This window comes from Bufo gargarizans, chromosome 2 (assembly GCF_014858855.1).
Source record: "Bufo gargarizans isolate SCDJY-AF-19 chromosome 2, ASM1485885v1, whole genome shotgun sequence".
NCBI lineage: Eukaryota > Metazoa > Chordata > Amphibia > Anura > Bufonidae > Bufo > Bufo gargarizans.
The window spans coordinates 59,222,343-59,245,552 of NC_058081.1; the positions used below are offsets into that span (position 1 = coordinate 59,222,343).

Genomic DNA, 23,210 nt, shown 5'->3' on the forward strand with positions numbered 1-23,210 from the left:
TAAGCAAGTGACTTATAGGGGTTCTGCAGTTTGTTTAAACTGATTATCTATCCTCTGGAGAGATCATCAGCATCTGACCGGTGGGGGTCCGACACCTGGGACCCCCGCCGATCAGCTGTTTGAGAAGGCAGCCCCACTCCTTAAGCGCCGCGGCCTTCTCACTGTTCACCACTGGGCCAGTGACGTCACGACTAGTATCAACTGGCCTAGGCGGGGCTAAGCTCTGTTCACTTGAACGGAGCTTAGCCCCGCCCAGGCCAGTTGATAGTAGTCGTGACGTCACTGGGCCAGCAGTAAACAGTGAGAAGGCTGCGGCGCTCCTGGAGAACCCCTTTAACACCAGTATTTCATCAGTGAACCATTCAGCTTCTGTACAGACCATCTGGTTGCTGTGTTGCTGGGGTTCAGTTTAATTCGGTGTTAGCATAGTACATCCTTGGGAGACGCGGATTGTCCCACATTTGTAGGGAAGACCAGTTACATTTTAACTTTTTCATTACCCCTTTTTCTTTGTTGACTGAATGAAGAAGACCTAAAGGTCTGGGGAAACTATGCTGAGAACCCTCAAGAAGATCCCTCACAAAATCTACCAGTTCCTTCCACATGTGTTCAGTTATGATGAGAAGGGTCATCTCAAAGAACTGTGCATGGAAGAACTGAAGAAGTAGAAACTAGAAGGAGGAAATGATCACAGAGATCATAACAGGGCCTCCGTCTGCTATTAATAATAGTGGAGACTCCTTTTGCAGAGGCCTGGGGGCAACTGCTACTTCTCTAACCAAGTATCTACACTCGATGGGTAGAGGTTTTCCTGATGAGACTGCTCTTTTTAATAGGGTTTTTCCAGGCTCCTGATACAAATAACCAATCCTCAGGATAGGTCATCAATATCTGATTGGTGGGAGTCTGACACCCTACACCTCAACTGGTTAGCTGTCCCCTGCAGTCTCTACCACCAGAGCCAACATTTTGAACAGAGGCGGAAACAGAGCTCCATTCCTAGTGGTCACGCTGGAGCCGAGCTGCAGTAGCACGGCATGGCCGCTACACTTTGAATGGAGGCTGCAGGTAATAGTTGATCATGGGGGTGTGGGATTTTGATCCTCCACCATTCTGATATTGATGACCTCCGCTGAGTATAGCTGATCAAAATCAGGAGCCTGGAAAATGTCTTTAAGTGATGTCCTACCCTACCAAATCTACTCAGTAGGTCTGGGTTTTTTCAAAGGCTTGTCTGGCAATTGGCTTATACATCTGGTTTCTAGTTATTATCATGTAGATGATGAGGGTAATGATCCACAAAGCTTGCACAGGAAAAATGGGGAAATATATGGTCTTCGTATGTTTTTTTTCTTATAGTTGGGGTTCACTCCACTCCACCAGGCCGCTCAGCAGGGGCACACAGACATTGTCACCCTCCTACTGAAGAACGGAGCCTGCCCCAATCAGGCTAGCTTGGTGAGAGCCTCCATTTGTTGCTTGACCTCTTCTGCCCTTGTGTCTTGTCCAATGTCTTAGAAAACGTCTTCTGGCTTTGTTGTCCTTACCTGTTGTCGGTTTTTGACTCTCATTGTATTTTATCCACCCTGTCCTGTTTTTTTTATTTTTTTTCCGGTCACCTGTCTTGCCTCATCACCCATCAAATGCCTCTTCTTGGCCTCTCATGCCTCATTGTTTTCCTCATTGCCCTATTGCATCTTCCCGTGCCCTACGCCTCTGCAGAATGGGATCACGCCGCTGGCCATTGCAAAGCGTCTAGGATACATCTCTGTGACAGATGTTCTGAGTCTGGTGACAGATGGACCACCTGCCCAGGTGAGTAATAACAAGGGGGGATGACTTAGGAGAGAACTGGAAAATGACAGGCACACAAAGCTTGGCCAAGAGTGCATGTGTTCTCGATGGAAAGAGGGGAGTAAGGCGCAACCAGACTTTTCTGGTGGCGGCTTATGTCCTTTGAGAACAAAAAATGGGCAGGGCATGTTGAAATTGAACTGCCCAATCTGTCTCTCCCTCGACACCTGTCTTCAGTAGGCAGCCAGGAGACCCATACACATTAGATAGCCAGCTGGTTCCAGTGGGTTTGGCCATCATCTATCGAATATGTAATGTCAACTTAAAAATTTTGGGCACATCTTACAACCGAAAATGCAAGACGCCCAATCAGATTTTCCATCATGTTAAAGATTATGTCCACCTGTTTGTCATTGTCCCTATGCATCAAAACTGAAGTAATTTTGCAATAGGTTTTCATTAAGAATTCTAATTTTGGGTCTATAACTCTATGCGGACCTGTGCATCTCCATGGTAACAGACAACAAACAAATCCTATGTAGTCTGATATTGCAGTCATGCTTTTTTCAATCTGTTCCTAACGTTATGCTGACTTAGGCCTCATACACATGACCGTTCCGTTTTTTTGCGGTCTGCAAACCGCGGATCCGCAAAAAACGGAAGCCGCCTGTGTGCCTTCAGCAATTTGCGGAACGGAACAGGCGGCCCATTGTAGAAATGCCTATTCTTGCCGGCAAAACGGACAAGAATAGGACATGTTATATTTTGTTTTGTGGGGCTACAGAAATGGAGCAACGGATGCGGACAGCACACGGAGAGCTGTCCGCATCTTTTGCGGCCCCATTGAAGTGAATGGGTCCGCATCCGAGCCTCAAAAACTGAGGCTCGGATGCAGACCAAAACAACGGTCGTGTGCATAAGGGCCTTACATATATTCGATAGGTTTCCAAGAGGTGAGGAATTGGTGGAAGGGAGCATGACTGCAGGATCAGACTACACAGGGTTTGTTTGTTGTCTGTTACCATGGAGACATGTAGGTTTGCATAGGAGCTGTAGGAAAAAAGAAGATATGACATTTTTAAACTAGACCAAAGGATAATGCAAAAAAATCTTCCTGTATATGGCTGGCCGTCCTGCATATGACCAATTTCTCAAAAGCATTGGATAGTAGTCATATTCTAAATGGGGTCCACATTCTGCCCTCTGTCCACAAACCTTACCCGTGTGGGCATCCAGTGGTGTTGGTGTACCCAGCTGGCAAATTTGTACTGCGAATAGAGAATCAGGTTTGAAGGAAGTACGGTAGCTGAAACAGTGGGGTTTTCTAAGGATTAGAAAACAGAATCTGCTTTTTTTTTCCCCTCAGCAAACAGCGCCATTCTTATCAATGGGCTGTGTCTGGTATTGCATCTGAATTGCATGGGGCTGACGTAAAGCCTATGGACAACAGCAATGCTGTTTGTGGGAAAAAAAGACCCTTGTTTCTAATCCTAAACAACCTGTTTAAGCATTTTGTAAGCCTACAGAAGTGCTAGCTGTACAGAACGTCACAGCTCCCAGCTGAATGAGCCATAGGCAGCACGCTCACACTGATGGAAAACAGCATGAAGTCACTGCTGGGAATATCTCTACAGCGCATCATTGATTTCAATGCCTGGAGATATCTGCTAAGCATCGTCAGTATCAAATGATCCCCTTAGGCCACACATAGCTTTGGATCACATGTGGGGGTGGTAGTCAGGCAGGAAAAAACAGGCGGCGTTAGGGCTCCTGCACACGAGCGTGTGTGCCCCGTGCCTGTGCTGCGGATCACAAATAGCGCTCCACAATGCACGGGCACCCTCCGTGTGCACGCTGGTTGAGGATGCGGACCTATTCACTTGAATGGGTCCTTGAACCGCAAGAGACGGTTTGCACAGCAAAAAAAAAAAAAAGGACATGTTCTATTTTTTTGCGGTGCAGAGGCATGGACCTAAGGCCTCTTTCACACTACAGTATGTTGAATTCAGTGTTTTGCGTTCCGTTTTTCACGGATCCGTTGTTCCGTTTTTTTGCTTCCGTTGTGGTTCCGTTTCCGTTCCGTTGTTCCGTTCCGTTTTTCCGTATGGCATATACAGTATACAGTAATTACATAGAAAAAATTGGGCTTGGCATAACATTTTCAATAGATGGTTCCGCAAAAAACGGAACGGATACGGAAGACATACGGATGCATTTCCGTATGTGTTCCGTTTTTTTTGCGGACCCATTGACTTGAATGGAGCCACGGACCGTGATTTGCGGCCAAATATAGGACATGTTCTATCTTTTCAACGGGACGGAAAAACGGAAATACGGAAACGGAATGCATACGGAACACATTCCGTTTTTTTGCGGAACCATTGAAATGAATGGTTCCGTATACGGACCGTATACGGAACGCAAAAACCGGACCGCAAAACGAAAAAAAAAACCGGTAGTGTGAAAGAGGCCTAAATCCCACGAAAGCGCTTCGTAGTGCTTTTGTGGGCTTCCGATTCATGCCTCTGCCCCGCTCCGTATCCCAAGTCAAGTCAATGGGTCCGCCTCCGTGATACGGGATGCACAGGGCCAGTGCCCGTATATTGCGGACCCGCAATACGGGCACGAGGCACACATGCTCGCGTGCATGAGCCCTTAATTAGTGCTCCGGTAGGGTGCCAGGGTCAGATGGTGACTTTGTCTCTCCCACAGCTAGCCAACGAAAGGCACAGGATGAGCTTCCCAGAAACTGTGGACGAGATGCTGGATGTGTCGGAGGACGAAGGTGAGCGGAGCCATTCTGTTACCCACAGGCCTTAAGATTCCCTATCCTGCTTTCCCGTGTCAGTGTATATATCCTCTACCCACCCCCAATAGTATTGTCCTCCAGAGCGTCCTCCTCACTGTACCCTGGACTGGGCCCTGGATAAAACTATGGCTGTTCTTACTTTCTAGGAACTCCCCACTTGCCTCTACATGGTAGGAACTATGGTACTTTTTACCGACCACAAGACTCATAGCAGCCTGACCCATTCAGCTTCTTCCATTCCATCAGCCTTGTCTAAAGCATCTCACTAATACCTAATCCACATCTGAGCATCCACATGGCCTTAGCTCAGTCAACTAACCAGCATAAAGTAAAGGAACACTCCGGCCAAAACTGATACACAGTGTTACTGAAAAGTCTGATAGGGCGGAGCATCATATTTCATGCTCCGCCCCCTCAGCCCCTACGCTAGTCATAACACAATGTATGAATATTGTCTGGAGTGTTCCTTTAAATGTGATATCTTTGTTATTTCTACATTATTTTATATGCAAAGAGATCAGATTTATTCCACAGTCTGCATTATCTGCCCCACTACTTCCAGCATCTGTCTATATTTCCATCCCGCTTTATACGTCAGGTAGGTCTAGGTGTTGCTTAGTTCTAGTACAATACTTTCATGTACTAGACAGTCATCAATTCACAGAGGGGGCGCTCCAGACAACACAATTAGACTGCTGTTATAGGGGGCGCTCCAGACTACACAATTAGACTGCTGTTATAGGGGGTGCTCTAGACTACACAGCCAGGCTGCTGTTATAGGGGGCGCTCCAGACTACACAATTAGACTGCTGTTATAGGGGGTGCTCTAGACTACACAGCCAGGCTGCTGTTATAGGGGGCGCTCCAGACAACACAATTAGACTGCTGTTATAGGGGGCGCTCCAGACAACACAATTAGACAGCTGTTATAGGGGGCGCTCCAGACAACACAATTAGACTGCTGTTATAGGGGGCGCTCCAGACTACACAATTAGACTGCTGTTATAGGGGGCGCTCTAGACTACACAGCCAGGCTGCTGTTATAGGGGGTGCTCCAGACTACACAATTAGACTGCTGTTATAGGGGGCGCTCTAGACTACATAGCCAGGCTGCTGTTATAGGGGGCGCTCCAGACTACACAATTAGACTGCTGTTATAGGGGGCGCTCCAGACTACACAGCCAGGCTGCTGTTATAGGGGGCGCTCCAGACTACACAATTAGACTGCTGTTATAGGGGGCGCTACAGGCGACACAATTAGACTGCTGTTATAGGGGGCTCTCCAGACGACACAATTAGACTGCTGTTATAGGGGACGCTCCAGACTACACAATTAGACTGCTGTTATAGGGGGCGCTCCAGACTACACAATTAGACTGCTGTTATAGGGGGCTCTCCAGACTACACAACCAGACTGCTGTTATAGGGGGCGCTCCAGACTACACAGCCAGACTGCTGTTATAGGGGGCGCTCCAGACTAAACAACCAGACTGCTGCTATAAGGGGAGCTCCTGATTGCTGATACTCCACTTTAATGACCAGAATTGGAAAAAATGCAAATTCTTGCTATTTAACCCCTTAAATACCATGATCAATGCGATATTGACACTCATAAGCATAATACACTGCAACATAGGAGTATTTCAGTGTATTATATCAGCAATCAGGAGATTAGATGTTTAAGTCTCTTAGTGGGACCAAAATAAAAAGTGAAAAACAATGTATGGTTCTTGAATGCAGCAACATAGAAACAAATCATTTAGCAAAAAAAAAAGTTTGTAACCACAGAAAAAGTTATTTAGTTATTTATACCTCACGGTAAACACCATAAAAACAAAACCCCAAAATAATGGCAAAATTGCTAATTTCCACTTCCTGACCCCAAAAAAATAAAGTTAAACTATACATTAAACGATACATAAATGGTGACATTAAAAAATATAAATTGTCTCTCAAAAATACAGACCTGAAAAAAAATAGTTAAATATCACTACATCATTAGACACCAAAGTAGGCCTCCTTCTTCAGGGATTCATAGATCTTTAAAGTGGTGGAAGCTGCTTTATTCTAATACAGAGCTCCAAATCCCATGCATAGTATTAAATGATAACATTAATCATTCTTAATAACTGCAGCCACCAGTAGGGGGAGTTTGCCACAAAAAGTATGCAAAAAGCTCCCAAGCTCCCCCTAATGGTGACTGCAGGCAGCCAGAAATATACGATTTTATTCCATACCTACTGTATTTAGATTTGGACAAAAGTGTACTCCACTATAAAGATCTGCCTATAAACAATAAGGTGTTAAAAGGTGGAGATTCACCATAAAGTACGTAGGGATTCCCCTTATTGAGTCTTTTAATTAATTGCGCTGTTAGTAAATAGTATGTTAACGATTTATTGTACATTATTTCACTTGGGTTTTAAAAACATTCGCTCGGCTCTAAAAAGCCTGTTAATTAGATGTTGGTTTTGCACAGCGTCGTATAAACAGGGGTAATTAGTATGTATCATTAGATTTCTGTTGACAGATAATATAATTAGTGATTATTTCCATCTCAAGTGCTTTTAGTCATAGTCTGTATTGTTACGTTATTTATGTTCTGTCGTTTACTGAATTGGACTTGAAATCTCCTTAAATGAGATATTATGGAAAAAAGCTCAGGAACGGATGGAATATTAGAATATTACTGTGGCGTGGAAAGAGTTGTGCTGATTAAGAACATGCTTTCCTTCCGTTGCTGCATTTAGGAGAAATAAACATTTAAAAAAATATGCAAATTAGTGCTTAAGTGCACCAAGGGTGGGCCTTAGCCACTCGGTGCACATTAGCTCCTCCTTTCTGCTTTCCTGGACACTACCCCCTCCACTTGATTGACACTTATTTCTCCTAAATGCAGCTACAGATCTGGGGAAATAATGTATGATTTTGATCAGCAAGGTGAGCCCCACCAAGTATTATGACTGGTTTACTAGGGTTCATCCTGCTGACAGTATCTAGTCTGGTTCATTCATGTATATATGGACCTGGTTAAGTTTCTACACAACAGAAGCTCCACCACCAAAAATATCTGGGCACCATACAGATAAATAGTTCCCCTCCCCAATTGGAAGAGCTTGTTGCATATATCTTGTTTGCTTTGAACTCAATTATAAATCTAACTCCCTCTAGTGGTGGCTTCTGGCAGTCAAAATATTACAATTTAACCTATGGTGGAGGGTGGTTCTGCAAGTCCCTTACTTGAGTAGGCACCTAAGGATGGTGCTACCTGTATTGCCCTGTACAGCAGTATTTTGGGGGGTATCCCTCTTGCGGGCAATACCACAATAAATGTAGTTGAAAGAGTGATAGCATGACATGAAGTATAAGTGGCTAATATATGAAGAAGGGAGCTAGCTTCTTACTGGCGAGGTCCCCCTCAAGTGGCCAGACCCACTTATTCTTGTAGGAAATGACCTATCTCAGGTACATTTCATCCAGGAACACATTGTCCTGTGTGGTTGCCACAGAAAGAGAAAGTGACAAGTAAACATCTTTCATGCACCAGAAGAGACATGATCATAAAGATGGTCACTTTGTGGGTCCTGTACACACGTGGATGCTCATGGTGTGCCCAGATGTCCACATGGTTTGGTTGGGGAGGCATGTAAACTAGAAAAGCCCTGATTTAAGGATAACCATACAAATTAGATGAACGTCGGGTGAATTTGCCAATTTTTGGGGGACTGGCCGTCTTGTCTAATGTATATGGTGGTGGCCTGACTCTCTCGAAATGTCTGGCATGTCGGATACTTCTCTTCTCACAGGAGATAGGTGCCTACCAGAGATACTTGTCAGTGCCTTATTCCACTCATAGTTGGGGGGTCAGGAGGAGTAGCTGGTGGCCTGAAGAGTGTAATAATTCGGTACATTGAGTGTTCCTCGCACTGCATCAGTTTTTATATTTCCTCACAATGGCCCAATAAACAATTTCAGTAAATGAAAATATATGAAATCCTACACAACGATTAAACACATTTTCCCTGCACTGTACCATTCGTGACCCAGTAAGGATTTTTGTGCTGTTCCAAGATTAAAAAAATAGGATAAGAAAAGTAGTGTGCAAGTTGCACATCAGTTAGTACTGTTGTGTTGCTCCAGTCTTAGTTTAACATGATTCAAATGGTTCTCCAGGAATGTTTTAAAATGGCCATCAACAACTTGTCCTAGAACGTGAGGAGGACTGGTTACCTCCACTTGCGGAGCTGCCTGGAGGAGTGAGGGATCAGAGCCTCACTACACTGGTCTACAGTAGATGATAATGACATGATCCTGCCTATGATATGCAATCATGGCTGAGCAGCCTGACAGGAACACTCACCAATATGTAGTATCTACCAGTGCTGGAACGTAGTGAGGCAGCTCTGCAAGGACAAGTTCTAGGACAAGTTTCTGGCATCTATTTTGAATCATTCCTGGGGAACCCCTTTAAGGAGAGCATCACCCCCGCTACTTTCTGTAAGTCATTAACATAGCTATGCCTCTCATTAGCATAATGCATACTATTACAGGCTTCTCTCTGTGGGTCATTACTTCCGCGCATATCAGATTGCTGTGTCTGTGTGCTTGTTTTGCACGTTCTGCTCATCTACTTCTTTTCCAGCCTACTTTGGCGGTGTTATCTGTGTGTGTCATATTTCTATGTTACTGTGTATAGTTGGAATCCCTCCAATGATGGTCACGCTTATATGTGACCCCCTATTTGTATGAATGTCACCCTAGATATTGGCATTTGTCTGTATTTCCCCTTCACTGTATTCAGGAGAGGAACCTCCAGACTTCAGACCTCCTCCCACAGGACCGAGGGAGCCAGATGAAGACACGGATATGGAGTTCTTACCGAAACTTGACCAGGTGTAAGTATTTTATGCTGGTATTTTGTGTTATACAAGTCTTTTAGTTTTAGGCTGCTTTCACACTGCGTTTGCATAAGTCAAATTTATTCATAGGCCCCCATGGAGGCCAGAAGCATGTCCTTTTGGCCCCATAGGGCTAGTATACATTGGTATACACTATTTAATATAATTTTTTTTAATGGCATCCTGTTGGTGGTAGTTGCCACTGTTTGCCTATCTAGCATCATCTGTCGGAGGAATCCATCATGAATTCCTCCAAACGTGCACCTCCGATGGACACGTAGTACGAAAGCAGCCTTATTTTTGTATCCCACATGTAATCCTGTTTGCTTTCCTTATACAGAGTTGGATCACCTGCAATCCCCAGAATCCCCTGTGTCACTCCAGAAACAGTCATTCTAAAAAAGGATGAGGATGAACCGGTAAATCATGCACACATAAGCAGTGTAGTAACAGAACCATACCTCCCAACACTTCAGATGGCGGCAGAGGGAGACTTACACTTCACTTTTCAATGCTGGTCCATGTTCTTCAGTAGCTCTTCATTGGCCCAGCGGTACAAACAGTGGCTGAATCGAGACAAGTTGGAGTCTAATATGTAGGTGGACCCATACGTGGGGGTAAAGCAGTGAATTCATTGAGTCTTAATGAGCAAAATGGGGCAGAGCGAATTGGATGAGTGGAGGGACACTTGGGGGCTTGTAGCATTATCTCGCCATTAGCTTAGGGCAATATTTTACCAGTACATTTGCTAGACCATATTGGATACTTGCTACCAATATGCCACCCAGGGCCACCTGATCAATGCCAAAGCCCATGGTGACCCCGTAAGCACCCAAAAACAGCTAGGTAATGGGAAGCCGATAAGTAGGATGCACTTATACATGTGAAATGCCCAGAGTGAGACATGGAGACATAGTCCAGAGCATTAAATTGTAACGTGGTAAGCACTGTAGAGTAGACTTGAGTGAGGACCTCCATGATTGGCATCAGCAGATTATGAAGAGGTCCCGAGGAGCATCATGGCTGTTTCAGTCAAAGGAGTAGAATTATTTTAGTAAGTCTTTTGAGTGGAAGTTGCAAGAAGGTGTTTACTCAGTTATGGTTATACTTCACTGCTCCCCCTTGTCCTTGGGTTGCCCACTTCAATGTATTTACTCCATGTTTTCTCTACTATTTTACCTAATGCATTCTATAAATTGAACCTTAAATTCAGTAAAGATTTAACATTGCATCTTTTTAGTCTAGAGAATTAGATGATGAATCTCTGATCCCCAGCAGTCCAGCCACCGAGACATCGGACAATATCAGTCCTGTGGCCAGTCCTGTCCATACAGGGTGAGTGACAACAAGGACATATTCAGAATCGCCTTATCCTGTCATAGAAACTTGATGATAGGGACATTTTGGAGATCCTTTGGTGTCCTTTACTAGGCCATAGCTGAAATTTGAACTGGGCACATGGGCATGCATCGTAATAGGGTTGTGCAGAGATATTATAATAATAATAATATGAGTTATACTGTGCATGATACCTAAGGAGACCCAAAGCCCGCTCTGCCACATAAGAATGGCACAATGGAGGTGGGCGCCTGCTACCGATTTTGCATTGTGCCCAGGAGCTTCAAGTTATGCCTCAGGCTGTACAGTGCATTTGGATTTCCATCTGTTAAGTTCCCTTTACACTGGGAGATATTACAGCAGATAGTCGGGAAGGAAGCGTTCCTTCCCGACTATCTGCTGATCACTGGTGGAGGAGACCGCTGTATTTACATGCAGCGATCTCCTCCTGAGTATGGGGAGGAGCAGTCGCTAATGCCATCGCTCTTCTTCATAATGATTTGTTGTTTACCAGCAGGAGATCGTCTTTATATGTCACGATCTGCTGCCAGTAAACAATATTTTTTTCATGTGCACAAACGATCGGATTACCCAGTGAACGAGTGTTTTGTTAATTCATCGGGCAATCGGCGATTACATTTACACCGCGCGATCATCGATAACGAGCGTTACTATGAACGCTCGTTAGCGATAATCAGTGCGATTCTCGGGCCATGTAAAGCCATTTAGGCTTTACGTAGGTCATGGACATCAGATTGTCCAGGGCGGATCCCACCTGTTTCTCTGAGAGCTAATATTCATAAGAACAGTAGAGGGCTCCCTATTGACTTCCTTTATGGGCCACAAAGGCCAAGACAGGTGGGATATCAATCTGTCTGACCCTATTGTTTTCTTCAGATAAGTGGTGCCAGGCAAGTGGTTATCTGCTCTACGAACTAAGTCTACTTTCACACTAGCGTTTTGGCTTTCCGTTTCTGAGATCCGTTCGGGGCTCTCACAAGCGGTCCAAAACGGATCAGTTTTGCCCTAAAGCATTCTGAATGGAATAGGATCCGCTCAGAATGCATCAGTTTGCCTCCGTTCCATCTCCATTCCGCTCTGGAGGCAGACACCAAAACGCTGCCTGCAAACGGATCTGTTCTGACACACAATGTAAGTCAATGGGGACAGATCCGTTTTCTCTGACACAATCTGTCACAATAGAAAACTGATCCGTCTCCCATTGACTTTCAATGGTGTTCATGACGGATCCGTCTTGGCTATGTTACAGATAATACAAACGGATCCGTTCATGACGGATGCGTGCGGTTGTATTATTGTAATGGATCCGTTTTTGCAGATCCATGACGGATCCGCCCAAAACGCAAGTGTGAAAGTAGCCTAAAATGTCAATGTTATAGCGCATTTACATTATCCAAGGAGCAGCCGATTGTTGAGAAGGAGGAAGCATTCTTTTCCTGCAAGTGGGGGTGAAGTGCCGCATTTTACTTTCAGCGATCACCTTCACAGTATGAGGACGAGCAATCACTACTGCGATCGCTCGTCCCCATACAAAATCATTGCTCCTGGGAACGAGGATTGAGGTGTCCACACCTCCGATCGTTTCACCCGATGAACGAGCATTTTGCTTATTCATCGGGTGACCTTTAGGGTACTTTCACACTAGCGTTTTTCTTTTCCGGCGCTGAGTTCCGTCCTAGGGGCTCAAATCCGGAAAAGAACTGATCAGTTTTATCCTAATGCATTCTGAATGGAGAGTAATCCGTTCAGGATGCATCAGGATGTCTTCAGTTCAGTCTTTTTGACTGATCAGGCTTTTCAGAAAACCGTAGCATGTTGGAGGGAGAAGGAAATTGATTTTTTCCAGAGCTGCCAGAGGGGGAAGGAGACTGATTATGTCCAGAGCTTGCAGAGGGGAAAGGAGACTGATTCTATCCAGAGCTGCCAGAGGGAGAAGGAGACTGTTTCTGCCCCAAACCCGCCCCCAGCTGCACAAATTAGCAGCTGCACCAAGGGGGCGCATAGAATAAAAAATAACGAAAAGAGTATTTTTTTCTGCTTGAAACAGCTATTAACAGCCAGTTTGTATATGAAAATCATTCATGGGACTATCCCCTTTAAAAAGGAATAGAATAGCATAACAATTTTCCCAGTTTGTGCAGTTCTGGAAACATGACAAAAAATAGGACAAATTTGTCTGTAATGGGATCTGTAAATATAGACTTCTGCACATTATAACAGGTTTATAGTAGGTGAATGTTACAAAAAAACAGCCCCGCAATCTCGACAAGTATTGTGCCACAGATGGTGTTGTCATATGCGGGCATCGGTGCTGTCGTAAATCTGGTTTATAAATAATTTTTGGATGACTACTGGCTGGATTATGCAACAGATATTCATGAATTAGCATTAAAGGGAACCTGTCACCGGGATTTTGTATATAGAGCTGAGGACATGGGTTGCTAGATCGCCGCTAGCACATCCGCAATACCCAGTCCCCATAGCTCTGTGTGCTTTTATTGTGTTAAAAAAACGATTTGATACATATGCAAATTAACCTGAGATGAGTCCTGTATGTGAGATGAGTCAGGGACAGGACTCCTCTCAGGTTAATTTGCATATGTATCAAATCGGTTTTTATACACAATAAAAGCACACAGAGCTATGGGGAGTGGGTATTGCGGATGTGCTAGCGGCCATCTAGCAACCCATGTCCTCAGCTCTATACCCAAAATCCCGGTGACAGGTTCCCTTTAAAGACAAAAGAATCCTTATACTTATGGTGTGCGGTGCCCATGGTAATACTGCCACTCTCTCCTACATGCCAGCATTTATGTAGATTATCACTGATTGAGTATTATGAGCTCCAAATTACTTTTTATTGCAGGTTTTTAGTCAGTTTTATGGTAGACGCCCGAGGTGGATCAATGCGCGGAAGCCGTCACAATGGTCTGAGAGTCATCATTCCACCCAGGACCTGTGCTGCACCCACACGAATAACATGTCGCCTTGTCAAACCACAAAAGCTTAACTGCCCACCTCCGTTGGGTGAGGAAGAGGGGCTGACCAGCAGGATCATTGCTCTGGGTCCTACTGGGGCACAATTTCTTAGGTGGGTTCCATAAATTGCTAATGCCGCTCAGGTTATATCACTACCTTTGTTATACTTTTCCTAATCTTACTAAAGTATATATCTAACTCCTATTCTTATAGCCCAGTGGTGGTGGAGATCCCTCACTTTTCTTCAGTGGGACGTGGTGATCGAGAACTGGTTATCCTGCGTAGTGATAACGGGTCCGTGTGGAAGGAGCATCACAACCGTTATGGAAAGGAGTACTTGGAAGAGGCACTGAGTGGTATGGATGAAGGTATGATGTCGACATTAATTGAAGGAAAGGTCTCTATATTCTCTTTTGATTTGACATTTTTTACAACTCAATAAGGGTTCTTATTCTACAGTGCTGTGTGTTATGGTGCTGTAGAATAGATGCTGCACACGTGTCCTGTGCCACTTTCAGCTGGCTAATGACAGCCTATTTTTCTCTTTAATGGCCAAGATTGGAGAAACATCCAATCCTAGTTCTTGATCGCCATAGTCAAGAGTTACCATGGCGTGACCACTGGTCAGTGATGTGATTGGGGACTGGGGAGTCCATGTGCAGTCAGTCCTAAGGAACTAGAAAGAACCCAGGGCCAGGCTCGGACTAGCCCACAGAAAGAATCGGTCGATCCCCTGGTGGACCCCTAAGCAATGGTGGGTCACAGTCCTCCACCTATTACACAAGTGGCACATGGCACACTACATACAGTACAAATACATCACATGTAGGGTCTTTAAAGATGGCGTCCTCTCTGTAGCAGAGCGGGCACCATAGCAAAGGGGTGCCTGCTGTTTCACACAGCAGACACCCAGGCCTAATGTCTGCGACAGGCAGTAATGCCGATCGCTGACATTTAACCCCCTCAGTGATCAAATGCGACTATGGCATCTAAGAGGCAGAAAACCCGGAAAGGTGTGCTTCCCAGGCAAAAAAAAGTTTAAAATATTATACAATATATTTTTTTTTAACATGGGAATACTTATATGCAAATTATCCTGAGATGAGTCTTGTATGTGAGATGAGTCAGGGACAGGACTCATCTCCGGTTAATTTGCATATGTATCAAATCGTTTTTTTTACACAATAAAAGCACACAGAGCTATGGGGACTGGGTATTGCGGATGTGCTAGCGGCCATCAAGCAACCCATGTCCTCAGCTGTATACACAAAATCCTGGTGACAGGTTCCCTTTAAGGCACTTATGGGTGTTAATGGCTTCCTTATCTTATGGTTGGATGACACACACCAATCATGAGTATGTTGGATCACACAGGTCTTATTGGATCACACAGGTCAGGTCTTAGTACATGGTTCCCCTAGTGATCAACTGTAATATGGGGAGGAGCCTGGCAACAAGAGTTCATTTTCCCTGCAGCGCCACCACAGGAAAAGCAAAGTATTACACAGTTCCTATTGAGATAAGTAGGCTTTCTGTGTAATACATGGACGTGTTGAGTCCTCCAGAGGAGGAGACATTCTTTGTTCCTTCTCTTCAATCTGATTAAAGATAATGGCTATGGTGAAAGAGGTGATATTTTCAGGCAAGAGATACGAGTATTACTATTTGGACATGAAGATCAAAGTTGATCCTGTTGTATGCCAAGTGACTTTGACTATGGGATATATTACAACTGCCATGTATTTCTTGTTTTCGGCATATTTCTTGTGTCAGACTAAAAATGATAAAAAACACATCTTTTGATGTAAGTACTGTACTAATTTTATCCCGGTCTGCGATCAGAGTTGGAGAGTGAAGAGGAGTTACACAAGAAGCGTCTTTGTCGTATCGTCACCACCGACTTTCCGCTCTACTTCGTGGTGATGTCGCGTGTATGTCAAGATTGTGAACTCATCGGGCCAGAAGGAGGAGTCCTTAAAAGCCGTCTCGTGCCCCAGGTTCAAGCCACCTTCCCGCCAACTGCTGTGACCAAGAAAGTGAAGTTGTCATTGCAAGTAAGTAGCACCCAAAAAACACAGCATTAAAGACTCTGTAATGTGACTCTAAACAATCGTAAACATTGTGTCTGCATGCAATGGAAGGCCCAGTAATATTTCACCTTTTGTGTCCTCTTAGGCTCAGTCTGTGCCGGATGATCTGGTTTCTAGGTTACTCGGCAATCAAGCAACATTTGGCCCCATTGTCACTGTGGAACCAAGACGCAGGAAATTTCACCGGCCGATAGGCCTGCGTATACCCTTACCACCATCCTGGAAAGATAACCCTCGAGACAGTGGAGAGGGAGACACCACCAGCCTGAGACTTCTATGCAGTGTAACAGGTGGGGGATCTGCTGTCAATAAGGCCCCTTTCACACGGGCGAGAAATCCGCGCGGGTGCAATGCGTGAGGTGAACGCATAGCACCCGCACTGAATCCGGACCATTCACTTCAATGGGGCTGTGCAGATGAGCTGTGATTTTCACACATCACTTGTGCGTTGCGTGAAAATCGCAGCATGTTCTATATTCTGCGTTTTTCACGCAACGCAGGCCCCATAGAAATGAATGGGTCTGCGTGAAAATCGCATAGCATCCGCAAGCAAGTGCGGATGCAATGCGATTTTCACGCATGGTTGCTAGGAGATGATGTTAGTAAATTGATAAAAGTCAATTTACTGTATTATTTTCCCTTATAACATGGTTATAAAGGAAAATAATAGCATTCTTAGTACAGAATGCTTACTAAAATGTTGCTTGAGGGGTTAAAAAATATAAATAATTCACTCACCTCATCCTCTTCTTCACGCAGCCGGCATAGTCTTCTTTCTTCATCTTTCAGGATATGCAAAAGGACCTTTGATGACATAATCGCGCTCACCACGTGGTGATGTCAGCGCAGGTCCTGCTTAATGAAGATAGATTATGTCATCAAAGGTCCTTTTGCAGGTCCTGAAATATGAAGAAAGAAGACTCATTGCACTCGTGCGGAAAAAACGGAACATTGGAAAGCAATCGCAGCCAAAACTGACTGTAATTGCGTGCCTACTCGCACGGTTTTCACGCAATGCACACGCTACACATCGGGAGCAAATCCCGGACGCCCGTGTGAAAGAGGTCTAAGACTACTTCTGTTGATTAACCTTCACTTCTTCTTCTTCTCCTACTTGGAACAGGTGGAACAGCTCCTGCTCAGTGGGAAGACATTACCGGGACTACTAAATTAATATATGCCAATGAATGTGCCAATTTTACAACCAATGTGTCTGCCAGGTAAAGCAGTATTGTATGACCCTTTGAGATACTCATTCCTGGAGCCTGTGCCTATTATAGAACATCTTCTATCATCTTGGCAGGTTTTGGCTCTCGGACTGTCCCCGCACCGCTGAGGCAGTTTCCTTCTCCACCCAGCTCTACAAGGACCTTAGTGCCGTTCCGTATACTGCACGATTTGTAGTCTTTGCCAAAATGTCAGACGGGCGGGAAGGACGTCTACGATGTTATTGTATGACAGGTGACAAGCTAGAGAAGACTCTGGAGCAGCATGAGAACTTTTCTGAGGTGGCACGTAGCCGGGACATTGAGGTACATTCTTAAATAAAGATGATTAACCCTGGGATACCTTCTACCGATTTTACTCTGTTGGTCAGTCTCCCATAATCTAGGGTCTACTCTTTTACTAGACCATAGTCTAGAATTATGCTTTTATCCAGGGTAACTGAATTTTATTATTTGTTGCTCTTTGACTGGATGGTGACAAATATCAATAGTGAACTATAATGCCTGATATAGACTTAGGGATCACAAGTAGCACATTAAGTGCTACATGCTACATTAGATTTTTTACCTATGCCCTGTCCATTTATAGCGATCATACCCTCACACTTCAAAATTAATACAGACCTCATAATCAAAAGCCAATTGTAAATACAGACCCCAAACTTAATCTACTCCTCCTGACACCCCCATACACATGCATGCTCAACTGAGCTGAGCATGCATATGTTCTCAATAGGGACAATGGAGTAAACTTGCTGCCAGACACCTCTGGTGACAACTTATCTCCCTTGAGTACCAAGTATTGGGCATGCTGAAATTCAACTGCCGATATCTGCCATTGGGGGGAGAGTCAGGAGACCACCATACATGTTAGATGGTCTGCTGGTCTCATCAACATTAGCCTCATGTGCATGACTAACTTTAAACCAGGCATCCTCAAACTGCGGCCCTCCAGCTGTTGTAAAACTACAACTCCCACAATGCCCTGCTGTAGGCTGATACCTTTAGGCTGTTTGGGTATGCTGGGAGTTGTAGTTTTGAAATAGCTGGAGGGCCGCAGTTTGAGGATGCCTGCTTTAAACCGTCAGGGGTATTCAGTCAGCAAAATAAATTCAGACCCCAGACTGGACCTCAAGCTAAATACAGACTGCAAAATAAAGACAGACTCTGGAATACATACAGGCTAATATAAAATCAGCCCCTGGACCAGATGGCTAAACTAAATACTTACCTCAAAATAAAGACAGAAAATAGATGCAGACCTCAGAATAAATACATCCCTCAGACCAGACTCTGAAATAAATTCAGAGCCCAGACCAGACCCTAAACTACATACAGAGCCCAAAATAAAGACAGAATAAATACAGACCTCAGGTCAGACTCCGATATCAATTCAGCCCCCAGACCAGACCCTAAACTACATACAGAGCACAAAATAAAGACAGAATAAATACAGACCTCAGGTCAAACTCTGAAATAAATTCAGCCCCCAGACCAGACCCTAAACTACATACAGAGCACAAAATAAAGACAGAATAAATACAGACCTCAGGTCAAACTCTGAAATAAATTCAGCCCCCAGACCAGACCCTAAACTACATACAGAGCACAAAATAAAGACAGAATAAATACAGACCTCCGACCAGACTCCGATATCAATTCAGCCCCCAGACCAGACCCTAAACTACATACAGAGCACAAAATAAAGACAGAATAAATACAGACCTCAGACCAGACTCCGATATCAATTCAGCCCCCAGACCAGACCCTAAACTACATACAGTACATACTGTAACTCAAAATAAGGACACAATAAATGCAGGCCTCTGAATAAATACACACCTCAGAACAGACTCTGATTTAAATTCAGACCCTGCACTAAATACAGATCTCAGACCAGACTCGGAACTAAATACTGACCCTAGACCAGACCCTAAAAGTGCATTCCCCAAAGTTCATTCATAGCTCAGTGTACTTTGACCAAGCCTTGACATCAGGACATTGTGTATGTCAGTGCCTGTGACTGAAGAGGACTCTATCCTGTGGTAGCAAAATGAGGTAAGTATCTGCAGAATCAGAATAGTGCACCAACTGGAAGACTTGCCTGCTCTTACAGGAAGCCTCCCCTTTTAGCAGTCTCCTAGACATTTCAAAAATAGTTGCCTAAAACGGAGGAGAACTAATCTATGACATGTGTATTGGTGATTATTTATCAGTCCATGAGCAGGACTTCCCTTCTATCCACAGGTGATGGATGGCACTCAACTCTTTGTGGAGCTGTCAGGCAATCTAGTTCCTCTCAAGAAGGCAACACAGCAGAGAAGCTTCACTTTCCAGGCATTTAAAGAGAACAGATTGGCACTGCCCATTAAGGTGAGAAAGCAACTTAGGAGATCGTTATTTGGCTGTAGCTGCTTATTTGGAGGTCACACACTATGAGATTTCTTAAACTGGTGTCCATAGCAACTTTTCATTTTCCAAAGCTCTTAAAATGGAATCTGATTGGTAAGTAAAGCAACTTTACCTCAGTTTAGCCTTTTCAGCCCAATTTGCTCACTAAATCTCCCTCAGAGTATTAGAAAGATGCCTCACATGATGCCTCTCATTGTGCTTGCCCTTAAAAATGTAGGAACATGTTTTTAAGAGTCAGGTCATACAATGACCAAGATCTTAGAAGCATTCTGTTAGGCTTGTTGAAATAATTTTAAAAATAATCCAAATGATCTGTCTGCACTATATGCAAGTGTAAGCATATTTTGTAACCCGTTTCCACCCTGCAGCATAAATATTTGGCACTGAGTACTGATACTTAACCCCTTGAGGGCCGGGCTCATTTTCACCTTTAGGACCAGGCAATTTTTTGCAAATCTGACCAGTGTCACTTTGTGTGTGAATAACTTTAAAACGCTTTGACTTATCCAGGCCATTCTGAGATTGTTTTTTCGTCACATATTGTACTTCATAATAGTGATAAAATGGAGTAAAAAAATAATAATTTTTATTTATAAAAAGATACCAAATTTACAAAAAATTTGGAAATATTTGCAAATTTACAAGTTTCAATTTCTCTACTTCTATAATACATAGTAATACCTCCAAAAATAGTTATTCATTTACATTCCCCATATGTCTACTCCCTGTTCGGTTCATACTGGGAATGCCATTTTATTTTTTGGGGACGTTACAAGGCTTAGAAGTTTAGAAGCAAATCTTGAAATTTTTCAAAAATTTTAAATTCACTTTTTAAAGACCAATTCAGGTCTGAAGTCACTTTGTCAGGCTTTCATAATAGAAACCACCCAAAAATTCTAGAAACTACACCCCTCAAGATTTTCAAAATTGATTTTACAAACTTTGTTAACCCTTTAGGTGTTCCACAACAGTTATTGGCAAATATGATTTTTGCTTGCTCTATATTACATTTTTGTGAGGCAAGGTTACAAAAAATAGAAATTCTTAAATTGAATCTCCATTTGCCAATAACTCTTGTGGAACACCTAAAGGGTTAACAACATTTGTAAAATCAGTTTTGAGGGGTGTAGTTTCTTAAATGGGGTCACTTTTATGGAGTTTCTACTCTAGGGGTGCATCAGGGGGGCTTCAAATGGGACATGGTGTAAATAAACCAGTCCAGCAAAATCTGCCTTCCAAAAACCATATGGCATTCCTTTCCTTCTGTGCCCTGCCGTTATGTCATACAGCAGTTTACGACCACATATGGGGTGTTTCTGTAAACTGCAGAATCAGTGTAATAAATATTAAGTTTTGTTTGGCTGGATTAAAATGGAAAATTTGCCAAAAAATACCTGTTTTGGCACCGTTTTTATTTTATTTTTTTGACTGTGTTCATTTGAGGGGTTAGGTCATGGGATATTTTTTTAGAGCAGATTCTTACGGACACAGAGATATCTAATTTGTCTACTTTTTAAAATTTATTTAGGTTTTACACTAGAATATCCTTTTTTGAACAAAAAAATTACATTTTAGTATCTCCATAGTCTGAGAGTCAGTTTGTTTTAATTTTTTGGCCGATTGTCTTAGGCAGGGTCTCAATTTTTGCGGGATTAGAGGACGGTTTTATTGGCACTATTTTGGGGGGCATATGACTTTTTGATCGCTTGCTATTACACTTTTTGTGATGTAAGGTGACAAAAAAAATTGCTTTTTTTACACAGTTTTTATTTTATTTTTTTGACTGTGTTCATCTAAAGAGGTTAGGTCATGGGGTATTTTTATAGTTCAGGTTCTTACGGACGCGGCGATACCTAATATGTCAACTTTTTTTATTTATTTTAGTTTTACAAAATAATATCATTTTTGAAAAGAAATAAAAAATGGTTTAAGTGTCTCCAAAGTCGGAGAGCTATAGTTTTTTTTTTTGTTTTTTTTCTGGGCGATTGTCTGTGGCTAAATAGAATTAAAATTGGGGAAGGGGATTATAAATTTAGTACTCCATGGAAGTGTGATACTCCCTGAAGCAACCGTCAATGCAGAGGCCTGGGTGATCGGGGCCCGTGTCACACTGAGTAGTGGTGTCCTTCTGTATCCCCCTCCTGTGACACACTCTGCACTTTTTTTTGGGACCATCCCTTCTTTCCAGTATGGGGGACCACACCTGGAAGGTGTTGGCCAGGGATGATCTGGGCGCCTCCAGTTCCCGAGGTACTCCGGCCTGCTCTTTCCCAGTCAGAAAAGATCAGGTCCTTGAGGACTGCCTCATAGAACTGCAGGAATCTCTCTGTGTTGCCAGCGCTCTGGGACAGCACAAAAGAGTTGTACAAGGCAACCTGCACGAAGTAAACCGCAACTTTTTTGTACCATGCCTGGGTTTTGCGCATGGCGTTATATGGCTTTAGGACTTGATCACAGAGATCAACTCCTCCCATATACCGATTTTAGTTGACAATACAATTAGGCTTGAGGACCGTTGCCGCGGTACCTCGCACAGGGACACGGGTGATGCAGTTATCGTGAATTGTGGACAGTACAAGGACATCCCTCTTGTCCTTATATCTGACCAGCAACAGGTTTCGACTGGTAAGAGCACGGGTCTCACCCCTGGGATAGGTACCTGGAGGGGGTATGTAGGGAGGCCGCGTTGATTTTTCCGCACGGTCCCAGAAGCGGATGTGGATCTGGCGGCGAGGGACTGGAACAAGGGGATACTAGTATAAAAGTTATCCACGTACAGGTGGTAACCCTTATCTAGCAGTGGGTGCATAAGGTCCCACACAAGTTTCCCGCTAACACCCAGAGTGGGGGGACATTCTGGGGGTTCAATACGGGAATCTCGCCCCTCGTACACACAAGGTACTCTCACAAAGTTTGTACAGCTTCACGTCATACCTCGTCCGCTTGGAGGGAACATACTAGCGGAAAATGAGTCTCCCCTTGAAAGCAATGAGAGACTCATCAACAGTGACCTCCCTTCCAGGTACATAGGCCTCCAAAACTTTGGCCCCGAAGTGATCGATGACCGGCCTGATTTTGTACAGGCGGTCGTAGGCAGGATCACCTTTGGGGGGACATGCTGCATTATCTGCATAATGCAGGCATTTCCGAATGGCCTTAAAACGGGAACGTGTCATGGCCGTACTGTAGAGTGGGGTCTGGTAGAGGACGTCCCCACTCCAGTACTGCCTGACACAGTTTTTTTTGACTAGGCACATGTGCAGCACGAGGCCCCAAAATGTCCTCATCTCGGCTGCACTGACCGGAGTCCAGCCACCGGCCCTAGCCAAAAAGGAGCCCGGGTGTTGAGCAATGAACTGTTGGGCGTACAAGTTTGTTTGCGCCACCATCAGATTCACAAAGTGGTCACTGAAAAAAAGACTAAAATAGTCATGTTCGGTGAAGCCCACTGTGGAAATCTGGATTCCTGGTTGGCCAACAAAATCAGGAATCACGGGCTCAAAATCCTCTGGGGTACACCATGCAAGTTCACCGGTAGGGGGCTCAGGTGGACTTATCTGGTGGGCTGGAAAACTAGTACGAGCCCCAAAGCTGCTCGTACTAATGTGGGCCACAGGGTCCCTGGCATGGGGGTGCCCTTGCT

General features: G+C 44.1%; 1 protein-coding gene across 6 annotated transcripts in view; it reads left to right on the forward strand.

Moving 5' to 3' along the window:
- The window catches only part of ANK1 (ankyrin 1), a 183,501-nt gene that overhangs the window by 101,823 nt on the left and 58,468 nt on the right, over positions 1 to 23,210 (forward strand). For 3 of the 6 annotated variants that reach the window (XM_044278999.1, XM_044278997.1, XM_044279000.1), the window contains exons 20-33: positions 1,360 to 1,458; positions 1,723 to 1,815; positions 4,507 to 4,579; positions 4,750 to 4,773; positions 9,405 to 9,498; positions 9,842 to 9,920; positions 10,742 to 10,836; positions 13,727 to 13,951; positions 14,053 to 14,207; positions 15,682 to 15,893; positions 16,015 to 16,219; positions 17,053 to 17,149; positions 17,233 to 17,461; positions 19,403 to 19,528. In XM_044278999.1, coding sequence (XP_044134934.1) covers positions 1,360 to 1,458; positions 1,723 to 1,815; positions 4,507 to 4,579; positions 4,750 to 4,773; positions 9,405 to 9,498; positions 9,842 to 9,920; positions 10,742 to 10,836; positions 13,727 to 13,951; positions 14,053 to 14,207; positions 15,682 to 15,893; positions 16,015 to 16,219; positions 17,053 to 17,149; positions 17,233 to 17,461; positions 19,403 to 19,528 — 1,806 coding nt within the window. The remainder of the gene's footprint in view (positions 1 to 1,359; positions 1,459 to 1,722; positions 1,816 to 4,506; positions 4,580 to 4,749; positions 4,774 to 9,404; positions 9,499 to 9,841; positions 9,921 to 10,741; positions 10,837 to 13,726; positions 13,952 to 14,052; positions 14,208 to 15,681; positions 15,894 to 16,014; positions 16,220 to 17,052; positions 17,150 to 17,232; positions 17,462 to 19,402; positions 19,529 to 23,210) is intronic. The other 3 variants (XM_044279001.1, XM_044278998.1, XM_044279002.1) reach the window with 3 other exon arrangements.